Source organism: Gnatocerus cornutus, chromosome 6 (genome assembly GCF_029298725.1).
Source record: "Gnatocerus cornutus isolate USDA-ARS CGAHR chromosome 6, icGnaCorn1.1, whole genome shotgun sequence".
In the NCBI taxonomy this organism is placed as follows: domain Eukaryota; kingdom Metazoa; phylum Arthropoda; class Insecta; order Coleoptera; family Tenebrionidae; genus Gnatocerus; species Gnatocerus cornutus.
In genome coordinates, this window is record NC_142238.1 from 4,976,556 (window position 1) to 4,991,273 (window position 14,718).

At 33.3% G+C, this 14,718-nt stretch overlaps 4 protein-coding genes across 4 annotated transcripts; 1 reads left to right on the forward strand and 3 right to left on the reverse strand.

Annotated features, from left to right (window-relative positions):
- Positions 1 to 991: 991 nt before the first annotated feature.
- Positions 992 to 1,695, reverse strand: LOC148172307 (histidine triad nucleotide-binding protein 1-like). The gene is made up of 3 exons (XM_088039104.1): positions 1,527 to 1,695; positions 1,257 to 1,478; positions 992 to 1,209 (listed from the first exon to the last, which is right to left on the reverse strand). The coding sequence occupies exons 1-3, from the start codon at positions 1,611 to 1,613 to the stop codon at positions 1,048 to 1,050; spliced, it is 471 nt and encodes a 156-aa protein (XP_087895230.1). The 5' UTR covers positions 1,614 to 1,695; the 3' UTR covers positions 992 to 1,047.
- A 736-nt stretch (positions 1,696 to 2,431) lies between these two features.
- On the forward strand, positions 2,432 to 3,610 carry LOC148172308 (odorant receptor Or1-like). Its single transcript, XM_088039406.1, has 6 exons — positions 2,432 to 2,695; positions 2,742 to 2,973; positions 3,056 to 3,155; positions 3,208 to 3,312; positions 3,360 to 3,515; positions 3,563 to 3,610. Exons 1-6 carry the CDS (start codon positions 2,446 to 2,448, stop codon positions 3,608 to 3,610), a joined length of 891 nt encoding a protein of 296 aa, XP_087895532.1. The 5' UTR covers positions 2,432 to 2,445.
- A 175-nt stretch (positions 3,611 to 3,785) lies between these two features.
- LOC148172309 (uncharacterized) lies at positions 3,786 to 4,180 on the reverse strand. The gene is made up of 3 exons (XM_088039995.1): positions 4,124 to 4,180; positions 3,914 to 4,069; positions 3,786 to 3,860 (listed from the first exon to the last, which is right to left on the reverse strand). The coding sequence occupies exons 2-3, from the start codon at positions 4,040 to 4,042 to the stop codon at positions 3,810 to 3,812; spliced, it is 180 nt and encodes a 59-aa protein (XP_087896121.1). The 5' UTR covers positions 4,043 to 4,069; positions 4,124 to 4,180; the 3' UTR covers positions 3,786 to 3,809.
- Positions 4,181 to 4,384: 204 nt separating this feature from the next.
- Positions 4,385 to 5,330, reverse strand: LOC148172310 (uncharacterized). Its single transcript, XM_088039750.1, has 4 exons — positions 5,291 to 5,330; positions 4,709 to 5,245; positions 4,458 to 4,656; positions 4,385 to 4,400 (listed from the first exon to the last, which is right to left on the reverse strand). The coding sequence occupies exons 1-4, from the start codon at positions 5,328 to 5,330 to the stop codon at positions 4,385 to 4,387; spliced, it is 792 nt and encodes a 263-aa protein (XP_087895876.1).
- Between the last annotated feature and the right edge of the window lie 9,388 nt (positions 5,331 to 14,718).

Here is a 14,718-nt window from a genome sequence, read left to right on the forward strand (position 1 = left end):
CAGTACGTTACAGTTCCACAAACAAAAATCACTTGCAGGTTGTCGTAACGTTGTTCAACAAACATATCAACAACTGTTAATATCACTGACAATAACATAAAACAGAAGTACAACAAATAAGCTTGCACTGTAAAGAAACGCGAACGCTTCTTCGATGGATACCATCTTAAAATTCGCATTAGTTTTGTGTTAAGTTTAAAACTTTCTTTCAGAATGTTCTCCATGGCGATTTTTAGATTTCTGGTAAGAACAATCGGAACTGTTTCCTTTTATGTGGTCAACAAGTGTGATCAGTCCCAGGTGGTTCTTAGCCTTCCTTTTAATTAAATGAATGAATTTTTGATCAAAGCTCATCGAAATTATAACGAAATGAATATTGAATTTGTGGTGACTTCGATAAAAGACTATCTTCATCCTTTATTTACGTCTGGGGTGGAGTATCAAAGACTCGTTTCGTCATTCAGAGAATTAATTCTAAGTTTAATTCGGTTTTACTTGAGAATTGAAGTGTGGTGCAAATTTGTGTTGAATTGTAGTTTTTGTTGCCTTATATATTCAGGTAAAATTTCTGCGTACAGATAATTCTTTATCAATAAATAAAAAAAATAAACATTGGTAAAAAACTTCAATATAATCTCTCTGCAAAAACTGATATCAATTATCAATTCCTTTGCTGATCCAAATACTGAAAATACGATTTCACTCTACTCAGGACATCATCATCTGCGAATGGTTTTTTACTTTGCCGACTTCCGACAACTTCTTATTTTGATTCGCATAAACGAGTGAAAAATCTTGAAAACTAGGTCACTTTCATTAGAGGAATTTACTTGAAAAAACAGTTGTTGTACCCGTTCGAGTTGGAAGTTATGAATTGCAAAAAATGCGAATGGTGCATACATTGTCCAACGAGCGTTTTATAAAATTGCGTAAACAAAAATAAAAATAATCTCCAGGGTACCAGGAAATCAAAAATTGCAAAAAATACGAATTTTTACAACAAAACAAATTTTATATTTTTATGTTATATTCTACAAAATCACAGAACTACCCTGGCGGCCACGTTAGTTGACGGCCCCCTAGGATATGAATATGCAAATGATAAACCGATTGACACCCTTCCTTTCCATTATTTATCACCAAGCGGTAACCATTAGGCAACCTTTGTTGAGCTAACTTTTGGGCACAAATGATCAATTCTCCTAGTATCTAAAATCAAAAAATGTATACCACACTATTACCCATAAACAAACTACCTCTTTATCATCATTTTTAATCGAATCCAACATGGGAATACGTCGTTTAGGTATCACCAAAAAATGAACAGGAGCTTGGGGGCTCACATCATTGAAGGCTAGACATTTATCATCTTCATAGATAATATCTGAAGGAATTTCTTTGGAAATTATTTTATCGAAAATTGTAGTTTTCTGGTGAGACTGAGAAGTGTGTTGAGCTTTGTCGACTTCGGAGCTTTTCTAAAAAACGCAAATTAGTTTCAAGGTTATGCACTAAAGTGTCTTCACCAGTCTTATCAAGAGTTGAATTGGGGATGCAAATAATTTCTGATAAAACGAAATATTTGAGTTCGTCAAAAAGTTTCTTAAAATCATTTTAATTAAAAAAAGAAGAGATTTAATCAAATGTCACTTTGACAAATATTTTTGAGGTTATATGATTATCATTTTGACAAGCTAAAGCGCGCAAAATTTGAAAAGAAACATTTAGCCGGTTGGTTTACGCACAATCAGTGCGATAATGAATTTATATAAAATCATTTAAAGAAGGTGATCACTAATTAGCATAACGAATAAATACTTCATAAATTTGGAACATAAAAGTTATTTTCAATAAAGATTTACTTTTTAAAACGAGTATGGGGTTTAATTACCCAAACTATACATCCAGCCTTTATAAAACAATTATGGGTCAGTGGAAATTCAGTGTTTTATTCTTTTTGTACTCTTTCATCTAAAACCAACAATTACTCACTCTCAATTAGTAAAGAAAATCGATTATTTCCCGTATGAAAGCTTAATTTCAAGTCTGAAAACAAACATTTGTTTCTTCGCTTGCACAATACCTCTCAATAAATTATAACATCATTTCTACATAAAAACGCTTGTTTCTAATTGTCGCATTACAATTTCAACCATGACCGACTCTGGAGTAGTGAAACGAATTTTCAAACTAAACTTACAAACCATAAGATTTTTAGGTTTTTTTCCTCCTCAAAGATTCAAATACTTGTACAAACTGTACGCCTACTCGGTCTACTTCTGTCTAATAATTCCAGCTTCTGTGCTACCAGCAGTGAATTTAATCGTTGGAGAAAACGTAGATGCCGCACAAGTCCGAGACAACTCCTTCATGATGTTTCAAGTTGGATGCCTCATTTTTAAATTAATCCCTTTCGTATTTTATGCTGAAGAAATAAGACAAACCATGGACATGTTGGAGTGGCCAATTTTTAACAAATTTGGTATTGAACAAGAGGCACAGATTCATGATTGTGAAAAAATCTGCAAGAAATTTACACATCTGTTTTTGGGATTTTGTGCGGTGACTGTTTCCATGTGGGCAATAACGCCGCTTTTTGGAAGTGTTCGGAGATTTCCAATTGATATTTGGTTACCATTTGACGCTACTTCTGATGTTAGAATATTTGTTGGGACGTACATGTTTCTTACTACAGGTAAATAAGAAAACCCGGCGCATCCACCATTTTTCAACTGTTGCAGCGGTGTGTAATGGAGCTGCTTCGAACGGAGTCATAGATCCTTTGGCTTCTGGGCTGATTTATTTTGCAGTGACTCAAATTCGAATTTTGAAACACAATTTGCAATGTCTTAGCTCCGATGCGGAGAAGGAAATAGATTTAAATGCGAATGGAAACCAGAGATTTGAGTTGAAAAATAAAATTATGTATGAGAAAATCATAGACTGCGTTAAACATCATACGGCAATTTTAAAGTAAGTTGGTTTCTTTTAGATTATAATTAACTTATAATTTTGAAAACTCGCTTAGATTAAAAATAGAAAATTTACTTTTCAGATTTTCAAAATATTACGAAAAAGTCTTTTCACTTGTGGTGTTTGCTCAATTTATGGCTGCGAGCATTGTGATTTGCCTTTCTTGTTGGCAACTCAGCGTGGTATGGCAAAAATCGCTATTAATAAAACTGGCATTATTTGTTTTTCTTTTAGGTTGACCCCATGACTTTTCCATTTTTTGCAATGATTTTATTCGTCCTTACAATGATTTTTGAGATAATTCTTTACTGTGAGTTTGGATCAACTTTATTTGAAGAAGTACATTTGACACTTTCCTCGACTTTTTATACAATGTCATTTTATAGAGCAACAGTTTAACGAACGCTATTTACATGGGACCTTGGTACGAATACGATATAAAGTGCAAAAAATCGCTGATCATACTAATGGAACGTTCTAAAAAGCCGATCATTCTTACAGTCGGAAAAATATTAGATTTATCACTTGGCACTTTCACTACGGTAATTGAACAGTTCGCTGAAGCTAAAAAATTGTACATTTTTTGCAGATTCTTAGGAGGGCGTATTCGTTGCTTGCTGTGCTAAAGAACTATTAAACTCTGCTGGCTTTTTTAATGTTGCAACTAAAAGATAGGATTAGATAAGTTTTTTGTTAATCAAATATGTAATTAAATTAGCTTAAATAAACAATATGATTGCTGAAGAAATGCTTTCTTTTACTAGAGCTAACGAATTAAACGACGCCAAAATATGTTTTTACAACAAAATGGTGTGGGGCACATTCTGGGCTATTTTTCATTGATAATTTTGTAACACCGCAAGCAGAGAGTAAGTTCTTCTGAGAATCTAAAAAACATTGCGTTATACTTATTGTTAGCACTTAGCAGACGGAAACTTACTGTTGCAAAGGTGACGACGGATAAATCAACAAATTTTCCAGTACTAACAATAAGAGGTTGTTGTGAACGCTGCATTAGAACAATTAAAGCATTCTTACATTTTTCATCGAGTTTATACCAGTTGCTCATATAAACAGCGTTTACAAGAGTATTACTCTAACAAAGAGAAAAATGAAAAGAGAACCTAAAGTCCGAAGAAATATTCCTTACTTCTTCTACGAGTGCGGACCCGTAATAGCAATAAAAATAGACTTCTGCCAAGGTAAATGCAATATACACAACCAATTGAAGAAAGTTATAATCTAATGATTCAACCTGAAACAATTTAGTAGAGTGGAGTTTCGTTTAAAAAAAAATACCTTGCTAAGTTGTAGACATGTGAAGCAGAGCACAAATACGCTTGCAGAAATTTGACTGAACAGAACCATTGAAAAACAGACTTCATATTCCTTTACGAAACTAAAACAATTTTCATTTCAGATAATAACTGTACGTTTAATGAATATCGTCAATTGTAATACTAAATTAATATCCAAAAACTTACAACAAAATTTTGTTGTGATGTTCGACACATTGTCTAATCTTCTGGTAAGTTGCTTCGTGAAAATTATTCTCATCAGTGTAATTTTTTCCGAGATCTGTTAAATTATATTTCAAAATTTTTATCTGAGTAGTGGCATGAGAAGCCAAACCTGCGAGTAATGGATCGATAACTGCCACACAAAGTGTTTCTCCTAAAGCTCCTAAAAGACACAACTCAGAACTCTGTCATTATAAATTAGTGATTAAACTTACCAATAATTAAATATACATAAATAAACCAAAATATGAAAATATTATCTGTGTAATTGAAAGGCATGAAAATATCCAGTGGTAGATGTCGGCCTTCCCACAGCAAAGGTTTGGTAGCCCAAGTCGTAAAACCTCCAAGTGCTCCCCATATAAAAATCCACGTATTTCTGCGACAAATGTTGATGCATCTTTCCATATACTTTTTATGTACGTGATTTGATATTCTAAAGTCGCGGTTTTCAAAATAGTCAATACAACTTCGAATCTGTTGACCATTTGTTATAAAAGGTAAAAGTTTGGGGACGAAACATGTCACTTGAACTAAAAAACCGGCGTTATATGTTACCCTATCCATTACCAAATCGTCATCTATTAATAAATGCAAAATTCCTAAAGTTGGGATCACTACCACAACAAACAAGTAAAGAAACCAAACGCGAGTTTTAAACAAACAGTTTTGTCTCTGTGGTGGATAAACATGACAAAACTTCATAATACTTAAATTGATTTTAAAACTTTGCGTGATACTACCCGACATTGCTTATAAGTGGATGCAATGGACTGTTGGGCGGGTGCATTTATTACATTTGAATTTATATGGGGCGGTTGCCTTCATAATGTCCATTGATCTTTTTTAATTCACGATGTTAAATTTTTTATCAAAGGAGTAGTTATTACGTTATTAGGTTATTAGTATTAAGTATGTCTTAATCAATGTACTTCAAAAGGTCAGTTAATTAATGATGAAAGGAAATTTAAACCTGCGTTTAATAATAATCTGCTTTAGATTGCTTTATGAGGGTGCGAATTAACATATTATTTGATATTGATTCTTAGTCTGTTGTCTTATGCGTTTGACTATTTTAGATGAAATTGACAAGTTAGTGTTGAAATGAGTTTTTATTGAATTTACGACCACAAAAAAACTAACTGATTGCACCTCTCCCTTCCTTGCATTACCTTCATTTCAATTTGTTGTCCATACAAACATTCCCTAAAGTAAAAACAAACTCAATGATGGAACTGATCCTCAGATTTAATTTCATCAGTGGACAAATTTTGGGTATCATACCGTCTTCACATCGACTGCTTCACCGAATATACGTAATTATAATTGTGCTTATGCTCAGTTATTCAAGTATTGGACACTGGATCAATATCAACTTTTATTCCAAATTAAATGTAATGAAGCAAATAGTTTGTCTTCTTTCGGACATTGTTCTTTATCTTTTTAACTGCTCAACATTTATAACAGCGACATTTTCTGACATCAAATGGAGAAAACTACCGAAGAGAAAAACGAATAAAATTTCTGCAATTTGGATGATTTTAAACCACGCTTCGTCGTGTTACTTTGTGCTTCATTCAAATAACCTCCGCAGCAATATATTTCTTATCCGGTTTTTGAGAGTTATCCAAATTCATGCAAAATGCGTGTTTGCGTCACTTCTCTGGGAGGTTCTTCTTGAGCTACAATTTAAATACTACAATTTAACAAAGTTAGTGAAGAGCGCGGAAATCAAAAACATCAAAAAAGAAGCATTTATTCTGAGACAATCAGCTGATACTGTTAACGAACTTTTTGGTTGGTCTTTCGGCTTTGATCTTCTCCATACTAGTCTCCACCTTCTGAAGTATTTAGATGAAAAGTTATCAGGAAACCACACCGGAAATCAAGACTTGGTGTTATTCATTATGAGTAACATCTCAGTTTTCTGTTGCACTAATGTACCAATAAGTAATTCCGTTACTTTTTACTAATGTTGATTTTTAGGGTGGCCCTATGATTTTAATTTGGCTGTGGGACTCGGTGTTAAAAGAAGCAGACAATTGTATTCATTATTCTTACGGTTTAAAATTTTGTGGTAAAGGGGAAGAAGAGTTAGTAAAATTGAGTGAGTTTTTACAAGAAACTCGGCCGAAATTTACTGCTGCGAACTTTGTGGATATTGATAAGTTCACGATTTTACAGATTTGGTGGAGCGTGTTTACGTATTTTATTTTTTTGGTGCAGTTCAATTCTGCTTCGACAAAAACAAGCTAAAGTTTCTAAATACAATTTAAACAATCTAAAAAATTAAGAGGATTTTAATATTTGCACAAAGAATTTAAGAAAGCAGAAAATAAATTTCTCAATTTAGAAAATACTTGAGGCTTCATTAGTCGATCGGCTGTTAACTTTTATAAACGACTCAATTACATTCAATATTGATTTCAATGTGACCTTGTTTTTTGTTAAACCAGAATTTACCAGACAAAAAAAATTAATTAAGTTGAATACTTCTCATTTCTTTCCAACGAATTGGACTTTCAGACAATAAGAAATTCTCCATAATAACGTCAGTGTTATCTATTCAGAACTGTTTTTAGCACTATGAGTCTTCAACATCTCAGCTATGTGCTTTTCCCATCAAAAACTTTGGCAATATTGCAATTGGCAATAGTGGTCTTTAGAGTCCTCTATCATACAAAACCTATATTCTGCTTTTGTTTTAACACTCATTATTTCGCTTTCTGTATCTAGATTTATTTTCCAGGAATTCTACGTCAGTCAATTTCACATTAAGGCCGTTGTTTGCTTCTTGGAAGATGTCAGTCTTTTGGTCATCAACATTGTCTCGATAGTTAACATCACCTTCAGGAAAATATCACTGTGGAAACAGTTCATTAACACCTTGGCTGAGAAAGAGGCAGAAAAAAAGTCATCATCTTCATTGTACGTCTTGTTGTATCACACTTCTTTTGTACTGACATGGTCGTACACTTCTTTCGTCTGGCTCTATTTCATCGACTCTGAATTTTTCTTCTCTCGCATTTTTATCGTCTGTTTCCAACAATTACACGAATCTTCCTACTTAATTCTTCTGTGGCAGCTCGTGGAAACTCTTTCAGTCAAATACCAAACACTCACTATCTTAGTATCACAAAAACCGAAAGAGGCCATCAGCTTTCTTCATACCCTAAACCATAGCGTTGATCTCTTTAACGACATTTTTGGTTGGTCTTTAACACTAATCGTGGTCTTTACAACAGCGAGGGTACTTAACCATCTTGACTACATTTTTTTAAAGATTATTTCCATTCAGTACGATGTAGTATGGGCAACCTGTCTCATAGCTGATCTTTTAGGAGCCATTCATTTTCTTCTTGGCACAACCATTGTCATCTTTAAGTGTCATTCTCTCAACGAAAACGGGGTGAAGGTAGTGAAGTTGTGTAGAAAGCTTAGGATGGACAGTCAAATGAAAGAAGAAATGAAAGAGTTAGAGTTTTTGGTTGAGCAACATCCACCAAAGATTGTTGCGGCTAGGTTCTTCACCATTACCAGAAGGACGTTGTTGCAGATGTTGTGGAGTATTGTTAACATGTTTATTGTGATTGTTCAGTTTCGAGCTAGTTTAAATATTTATTAGGGAAATAAAAAGGAGTAATTTTGCTTAAAATTATGTAATTGAGAAATATTCAGAAAAAAAGAACTAGACTAATAAAACTGAATTCCTGAATCGACTGAATGTACCTCCCCCTCCCTTATAACATTACATTACCTTAATTTCAATTTTATTATCCGTCCATGAAATCATTCGTGTGCAATCATGAAGTTGATCCTTACACTTAATTTTACCACTGGAAAATTTTTGGGTATTATACCGTTTGACTCTTTAAAACGAATTCTTTCTAGAATATACGCAACCATAATTCTGATTGTAATTTGTTATGTAAACGCGGTACATTTAATCAGTGTCAAGTTTTACTCCAATTTCAATATAATAAAACTAATAATTTGTCTTTTGTGCGACGTTGTTCTTTATCTTTTTAACTGTTCGTCATTTATAAAAACAACATTTTCTGACAGAAAAAAGTGGATAAAGCTAACGGGAAGAAAATCCAGTAAATGTTCGGTGATTTGGATGATCTTTAACTACATTTCAACGTGTTACTTTGCATTCTCTTCGTACAATTTTCGAAGCAATGCATTTTTCATCCAATTCTTGAGGGTTATGCAAATTCATGCAAAGTGTGCATTCACAATATTTGTATGGGAGATTCTGCTTGAACTGCAACAGAAATACAAAAATTTGGGAAAAGTTGTGAAGAGCGCACAAATTAAAAATATCAAATATGAAGCATTTTCTCTAAGAAAAACAGTCGATACCCTCAATGATGTTGTTGGTTGGTCTTTCGCCTTCCACCTTCTTCACACTTGTGTCCACCTCCTTAAATACTTGGATGAGACTTTATCAATGAACAACAAGAATAGTAGCGATGTGGTGACATTTATTATGATCAACGTCTCAGTTTTTTGTAGCACTGATGTATCAATCAACTATTTTCGTTGATTTGTAATACTTAATATTTGTTTTTAGGGTGGCTCTATTATATTAATTTGGATGTGGGATTTGGTGTTAAAAGAAGCAGACAATTGTTTGCACCTTTCTTACGGCTTGAAGTTTTGTAATAAACGAGAAGAAAAAGAGTTGGTAAAACTTAGAGTGTTTTTAAAAGAAAATCGGCCGAAATTTAGTGCTGCCAACTTTGTGGATATTGATAAGTCGACAATTTTGCAACTTTGGTGGAGTGTCTTTACGTTTTTTATTTTTTTGGTGCAGTTTAACTCGGCATCAATGAAAGCAAGTGTTAATTAAAAGACTGTGTGAGTCGACTTGCTAAAACCGTTTCTCTAATCTGCGGATTTTTTGGGTAAACTATAAACATTACACCCACATTTATTTACTGTTATCACTATACATTAAGTACTTCCATTTTAATTTCATTTGTTTACCTTCGACCACAAAACATTCACAACCACTCAAACATGACGTTGATATTCACATTTAATTTCTCTAGTGGAAAAATTTTCGGAATCACACCGTTTAATCCTTCGAAACAATTTTTTCACAAAATATACGCGACTATTTTTGTTTTCATAATTGGTTACGCAAATGTGGGACTATGGATCAATATCAAGTTTTACTCCCATTTCAATGTAATGAAGCAAATAATTTGTCTTCTTTGCGACGTTGTTCTGTACTTTTTTAACTGCTCAACTTGCATTGGAGCGATATTTTCTATTAATAAATGGAGAAAACTATCAGAAAGAAAAACGAGTAAAACGTCTGTGATTTGGATGACTTTAAGTCACGCTTCATCGTGCTACTTTGCATTTTTTCCGAACAAGCTTCGCGGAAGTATATTTCACATCCGGCTCTTGAGAGCTGTCCAAATTCATGCAAAGTGCGTATACACGACATTTCTCTGGGAAATTCTTCTGGAGTTACAACAAAAATACAAACATTTGTCAAACATAGTAAATAGATCCGACATCAGAAACATCAAAAAAGAGGCATTTTTTCTAAGAAAAACAGTAGAGACTCTCAACGATATCTTTGGTTGGTCTTTTGCGTTCCATCTTCTTCATACCTGTCTTCACCTCCTCAAGTATTTGGATGAAAATTTAAAGAGTAACAATGCTAATAATGGTCTGGCGACACTAGTTATGATCAACATCTCATCCTTTGTTTGCACTGATGTATCTATCAACCACTTTTTTGGTTTTTAGTAGGTAATACTATGTGGTTTTAGGGTGGTTCTATGATTTTGATTTGGCTTTGGGATTCCGTGTTAAAAGAAGCAGACAACAGCATTCACTATTCATACGGTTTAAAGTTTTGTGACAGAGGAAAAGAAGGAGAGTTAGAGAAATTGAGCGAGTTTCTAAAAGAAAATCGGCCGAAATTCAGTGCTGCCAACTTTGTGGATATTGATAAATCGACGATTTTGCAGCTTTGGTGGAGTGTTTTTACGTTTTTAATTTTTTTGGTGCAATTTAACTCTGCGTCAATGAAAAAGAGTGTTAATTAAAGAACAATCTATTGAGAGTTAATATTATTCATGATATCATGATACAGTTAATAAAAAAACTGAAAAGAAATGTTCGACTAAGATAAAAGAATTAACTGAATGTGTTTATCACATTGCATTAACTGCCTCAATTTCAATTTTATTGTTTACCTCCGTCCATAAAAACATTCGTGACCACTCGAATATGACGCTAATACTCACATTTAATTTCGCTAGTGGAAAACTTTTAGGAATTACACCGTTTAGCTCATCAAAACGACTTTTCCACAGAATATACGCAGTTATAATTGTGTTTATAATAAGTTATGCAAATGTGATACACTGGATGAACGTTAAATTCTATTCCGAATTCAATATAATGAAACAAACACTCTGTCTTCTGTCCGACATTTCTCTTTGTCTGTTCAACTGCTCGACGTTCATCAAAGCAATATTTTCTGGTCAAAAGTGGAGGCATTTAACAGGGCGAAAAACGAGTAAAACTGCTGTGATTTGGATGATTTTAAACCACTCTTCCTCCTTTTATTTTGCGAGTGCTTCGTACAATCTTCGTAGCAATGTAGTTATAATCCAAGTTGTAAGAGTTATCCAAATTCATGCAAAATGCGTATACACGTCACTTCTGTGGGAGGTTCTCCTCGAACTACAACAAAAGTACAAGAATTTGGCAAAGACAGTGAAGAGCTCAAAGATCAAAAACATTAAAATCGAAGCATTTTTTCTAAGAAAAACCGTTGATACCGTCAATGATGTGTTTGGTTGGTCTTTCGCCTTCCATCTTCTTCATACTTGTCTCCACCTCCTCAGGTTCTTAGATCAGGTTTCCATAATAATTATTGGTATCGACGGGACAAAGAGTCTGGTAATATTCATTATGATCAACATCTCAGTTTCTTGCACTGATGTACTTTTCAAATTCTTTTTTTAATTTGTAGTAATGTTTGATTTTAGGGCGGTTCTATGATTTTAATTTGGCTGTGGGACTCTGTGTTAAAAGAAGCAGACAATAGTATTCACTATTCTTATGGACTAAAGTTTCATCGTAACGAGGAAAAAGAGTTAGACAAATTGAGCCAGTTTTTACAAGAAAATCGGCCGAAATTCAGCGCTGCAAACTTTGTGGATGTTGATAAATCGACGATTTTGCAGCTATGGTGGAGTGTTATTACGTTTTTTATGTTTTTGATGCAATTGAATTCTGCGTCGAATAAAACAAACGTTAATTAAAAGCGAACTTAAAAAACAGTTCATTCTTTTATTACCTATGTTCAGAATATTTAAAGATCCCGGCGATTTAGAGAATTTGCAGAATCACAAGAGGCCGAATCTTAAAAATTGAAGTGAGGAAACAATTAAAATGCGCTTTTATTCAGAGTTTTTGCAATTATCTAAAGTGCTTGATAAAAAAGTCATCATTTTAGCGTAGTACCTTGATATTATCTGATATTCTAGGGACAAAAATAATCAACCAAAAGCGACGTTCAGGGTGAGTAATAAACATACAAAAAATAAAAATTTGCTTCTATTTTTATTATATGGGTCAATTACATTCAAGGCCAAGGTTTCGAAAACTTTGATTAATGTTTGCACCGTCAGTAGAAGCAGAATCCAAAAAAATATGTTCAAAAAATAGAATTCAAAAAATTTTGTTATCCAAAAATAAAAAACAATCAAAATTTTCGGTCCAGAATTAATGAGCGGCAGACATTCTAAACTGGATCAGAATTACGACGTAGGTAGTTACAGCAGCGATTATCTAAAAGCAAAAGTATCACTTGGATTTACAATAAATAGTTTTTTTTTTCAAAATTATTTACCATATGAAAAAAAGACCAATTCAAATCCACGAACGCTCCCAAAGAAAACTTCAATTTACTGTGCAGAATTCTTACAGAAATTAACTGCAGATGACGGACTTGACCATTGATTTCACTTCGAGCATAGTCATTCCACAAATCATGGACGATACTTCCAATTTTGTCAGCCTGTGATTGATAAGCAATGATAAAATATGTATGCAGATTTCTTAAAAAAAATACCTCTTTTTGTGTGCAACTGTACATGTGTATCATCAACAAGATCCAAGCCAACAAATGTAAATCACATAAAACACCCAGAAAGAAAACTTTAATTTCGTCTTTGATTCCATCGGTTATATAGTTGACCAAACTATAAACGGTCTGCACAGCGTAACCAAACCACATCATCAGTGATATTATTGTGGTAAAATCAAAAAGTTTGTTAATATCAACGGTTATATCAACCAAATTTGTATACTGAAGAGATATCTCTTGGAGTCGGTAAATATTGTAGTTTATTCTGTAACGACTTAACTTTTGGATCTTTTCTGATTTTGTTACAAAAATTTTTTTGATTAAATTAACGGACGTCAGCTGTTTACATTCTTCGTTGATATTTTGAAAATGTCTACGAATATACTTCAACACGTCGTTTACGAATAAATGGTTAAAAGTGGCAATCTGAATAGGAATATAAGAGAAAAGACAAAAAAATATTCCTTCGTCAAAAAACCAAATGTAAATTAAGTTCACCATGATGATCAGTATCGCAGCCAATCTAAAGTAGTCAGCGTCGGTTTTTGAAAAATCGATTTTTTCGACTTTTTTGAGTAATGCCACTAGCTTGTTTCTTCTCCACAAACTTGAAATTATTATTCCAGTTAAAGTCAGAGTACCTACGCATAAAGTAGAGGTGTTCACGTTGTTCACAACAGAGGACACTTCAGAATTATATCTTTTAATCAACCAAGTTGTGAAAAAGTAGTAGTAAAGAGCACAAAGAAAAACAAACCATAAACGCGATACAACTTTTCCGAATAAATAAAATTTTGGGGGCAATGGGATAATACCAAAACATTGGTAGACGATTCTGAGACCCAACGGGATTGACTTTATAATTGTCATTATTCCAGGATAAAATTACTGCGTATATACTTTGGTTATTACTGAATGTACAAAAGTTTATTAAATTGCATTTACTGGGTCGATAAAAGTAGGTTAATAACTAAGGGACTAAATATTCCGTGAGTGTTTTTTTTTCTGTAGGTGGAGATTAACCACTTAATGGAATTTCTTTTTTATGTCAAACCTTACAAAATTCTTAGAAGAAATTCCAGCCAAGGTTGTTTATGGGAGTAGTTTAATTTGTGTAACTTTTTAACTCAGATTATTATGCCGCTGTTCCCAAGCCCGAAAAAAAGAGAAGGGTTTTTGACTAATTTAGGAAGAAACCTGCTCATTGTGAAAAATCTTTTGAGGATTATTTCGCGGTTGGAGAAAACATTGGAAACATATATGACAACGTAAAGAGTTCATCAAACGCTCGAGTGCGGTTATGGTTTTGACTTTTTAAACCGTTTACAGCCACTTTACCGCAAACCCCCATAAACATAATAACCCTCAAGTGGTTGGATCTTATTTGCCTTGAAATGAAACGTAATAAATATTTTTACCCAGCTGGTCAGTCTTACAAATCGAAACAATGAAATTCCTCAAAATACGACTTGAAGTGCAATTTTATGAAACTTACAAATAGAATTATAATAATTATCTTATAACTCGATTGATTGACACGGTGAACTTGTGGAATAATCTTATTTTCCCACGTAAACTACAACAAGATAGCCAATTATTCTGTTTCATTTATTTTTAAGATATTCGTATACATTTAAAGCTATTTCTTTAGCTTCCGGTGGTAAATGCATACGAGACATACGAGGTGTAGCCCCGATATCTACTTCGGGTTCAACATCTTCAACGCCAATTACTTCAACATCTCCATTAAAATTCTCATCCTGTAGTTGAACCACCTCATCGATATCGATAAATTCCATGTTGTCGCCATTTTCTTGAAGATCAAATTCCTTGTGATTCCAAGGTCTCCACATAATGATTCTTTAATTATAATAAATGTAGTTCTAATTTTATATAAAACATACCTTTATGAAAATAAAGATCTCCTATTGTTAGTCTTGAGAAAGACTGTTTGAAATTCGAACTCGAAATTCAGGAACCAAAAAAAAATACAGAAAAAAGGGAAGACACGTTGACGAAGCTGAATTTTACTAGAAACTGATTCTTTTCAAAAGTGTAAGCACTAAAGTGAATTCTCACCCCCACATTTGCCCTTTTACT

Excerpts from the sequence above, each read along its gene's own strand:
- LOC148172308 (XM_088039406.1), top strand. The coding sequence starts at position 2,446 with ATGGACATGTTGGAGTGGCCAATTTTTAACAAATTTGGTATTGAACAA. Across the intron at positions 2,974-3,055 it reads CATCATACGGCAATTTTAAA|ATTTTCAAAATATTACGAAA; the intron begins GTAAGTTGGTTT and ends TTTACTTTTCAG. Across the intron at positions 3,156-3,207 it reads CTTGTTGGCAACTCAGCGTG|GTTGACCCCATGACTTTTCC; the intron begins GTATGGCAAAAA and ends TTTTTCTTTTAG.
- LOC148172310 (XM_088039750.1), bottom strand. The coding sequence starts at position 5,330 with ATGGACATTATGAAGGCAACCGCCCCATATAAATTCAAAT. Across the intron at positions 5,246-5,290 it reads CGCCCCATATAAATTCAAAT|CAATGTCGGGTAGTATCACG; the intron begins GTAATAAATGCA and ends TCCACTTATAAG. Across the intron at positions 4,657-4,708 it reads TTATGTATATTTAATTATTG|GAGCTTTAGGAGAAACACTT; the intron begins GTAAGTTTAATC and ends TGTGTCTTTTAG.
- LOC148172309 (XM_088039995.1), bottom strand. The coding sequence starts at position 4,042 with ATGAGCAACTGGTATAAACTCGATGAAAAATGTAAGAATGCTTTAATT. Across the intron at positions 3,861-3,913 it reads CCGTCGTCACCTTTGCAACA|ATTCTCAGAAGAACTTACTC; the intron begins GTAAGTTTCCGT and ends AATGTTTTTTAG.
- LOC148172307 (XM_088039104.1), bottom strand. The coding sequence starts at position 1,613 with ATGATTTTAAGAAACTTTTTGACGAACTCAAATATTTCGTTTTATCAG. Across the intron at positions 1,479-1,526 it reads TTCAACTCTTGATAAGACTG|AAAAGCTCCGAAGTCGACAA; the intron begins GTGAAGACACTT and ends TGCGTTTTTTAG. Across the intron at positions 1,210-1,256 it reads TTAAAAATGATGATAAAGAG|ATACTAGGAGAATTGATCAT; the intron begins GTAGTTTGTTTA and ends TTTTGATTTTAG.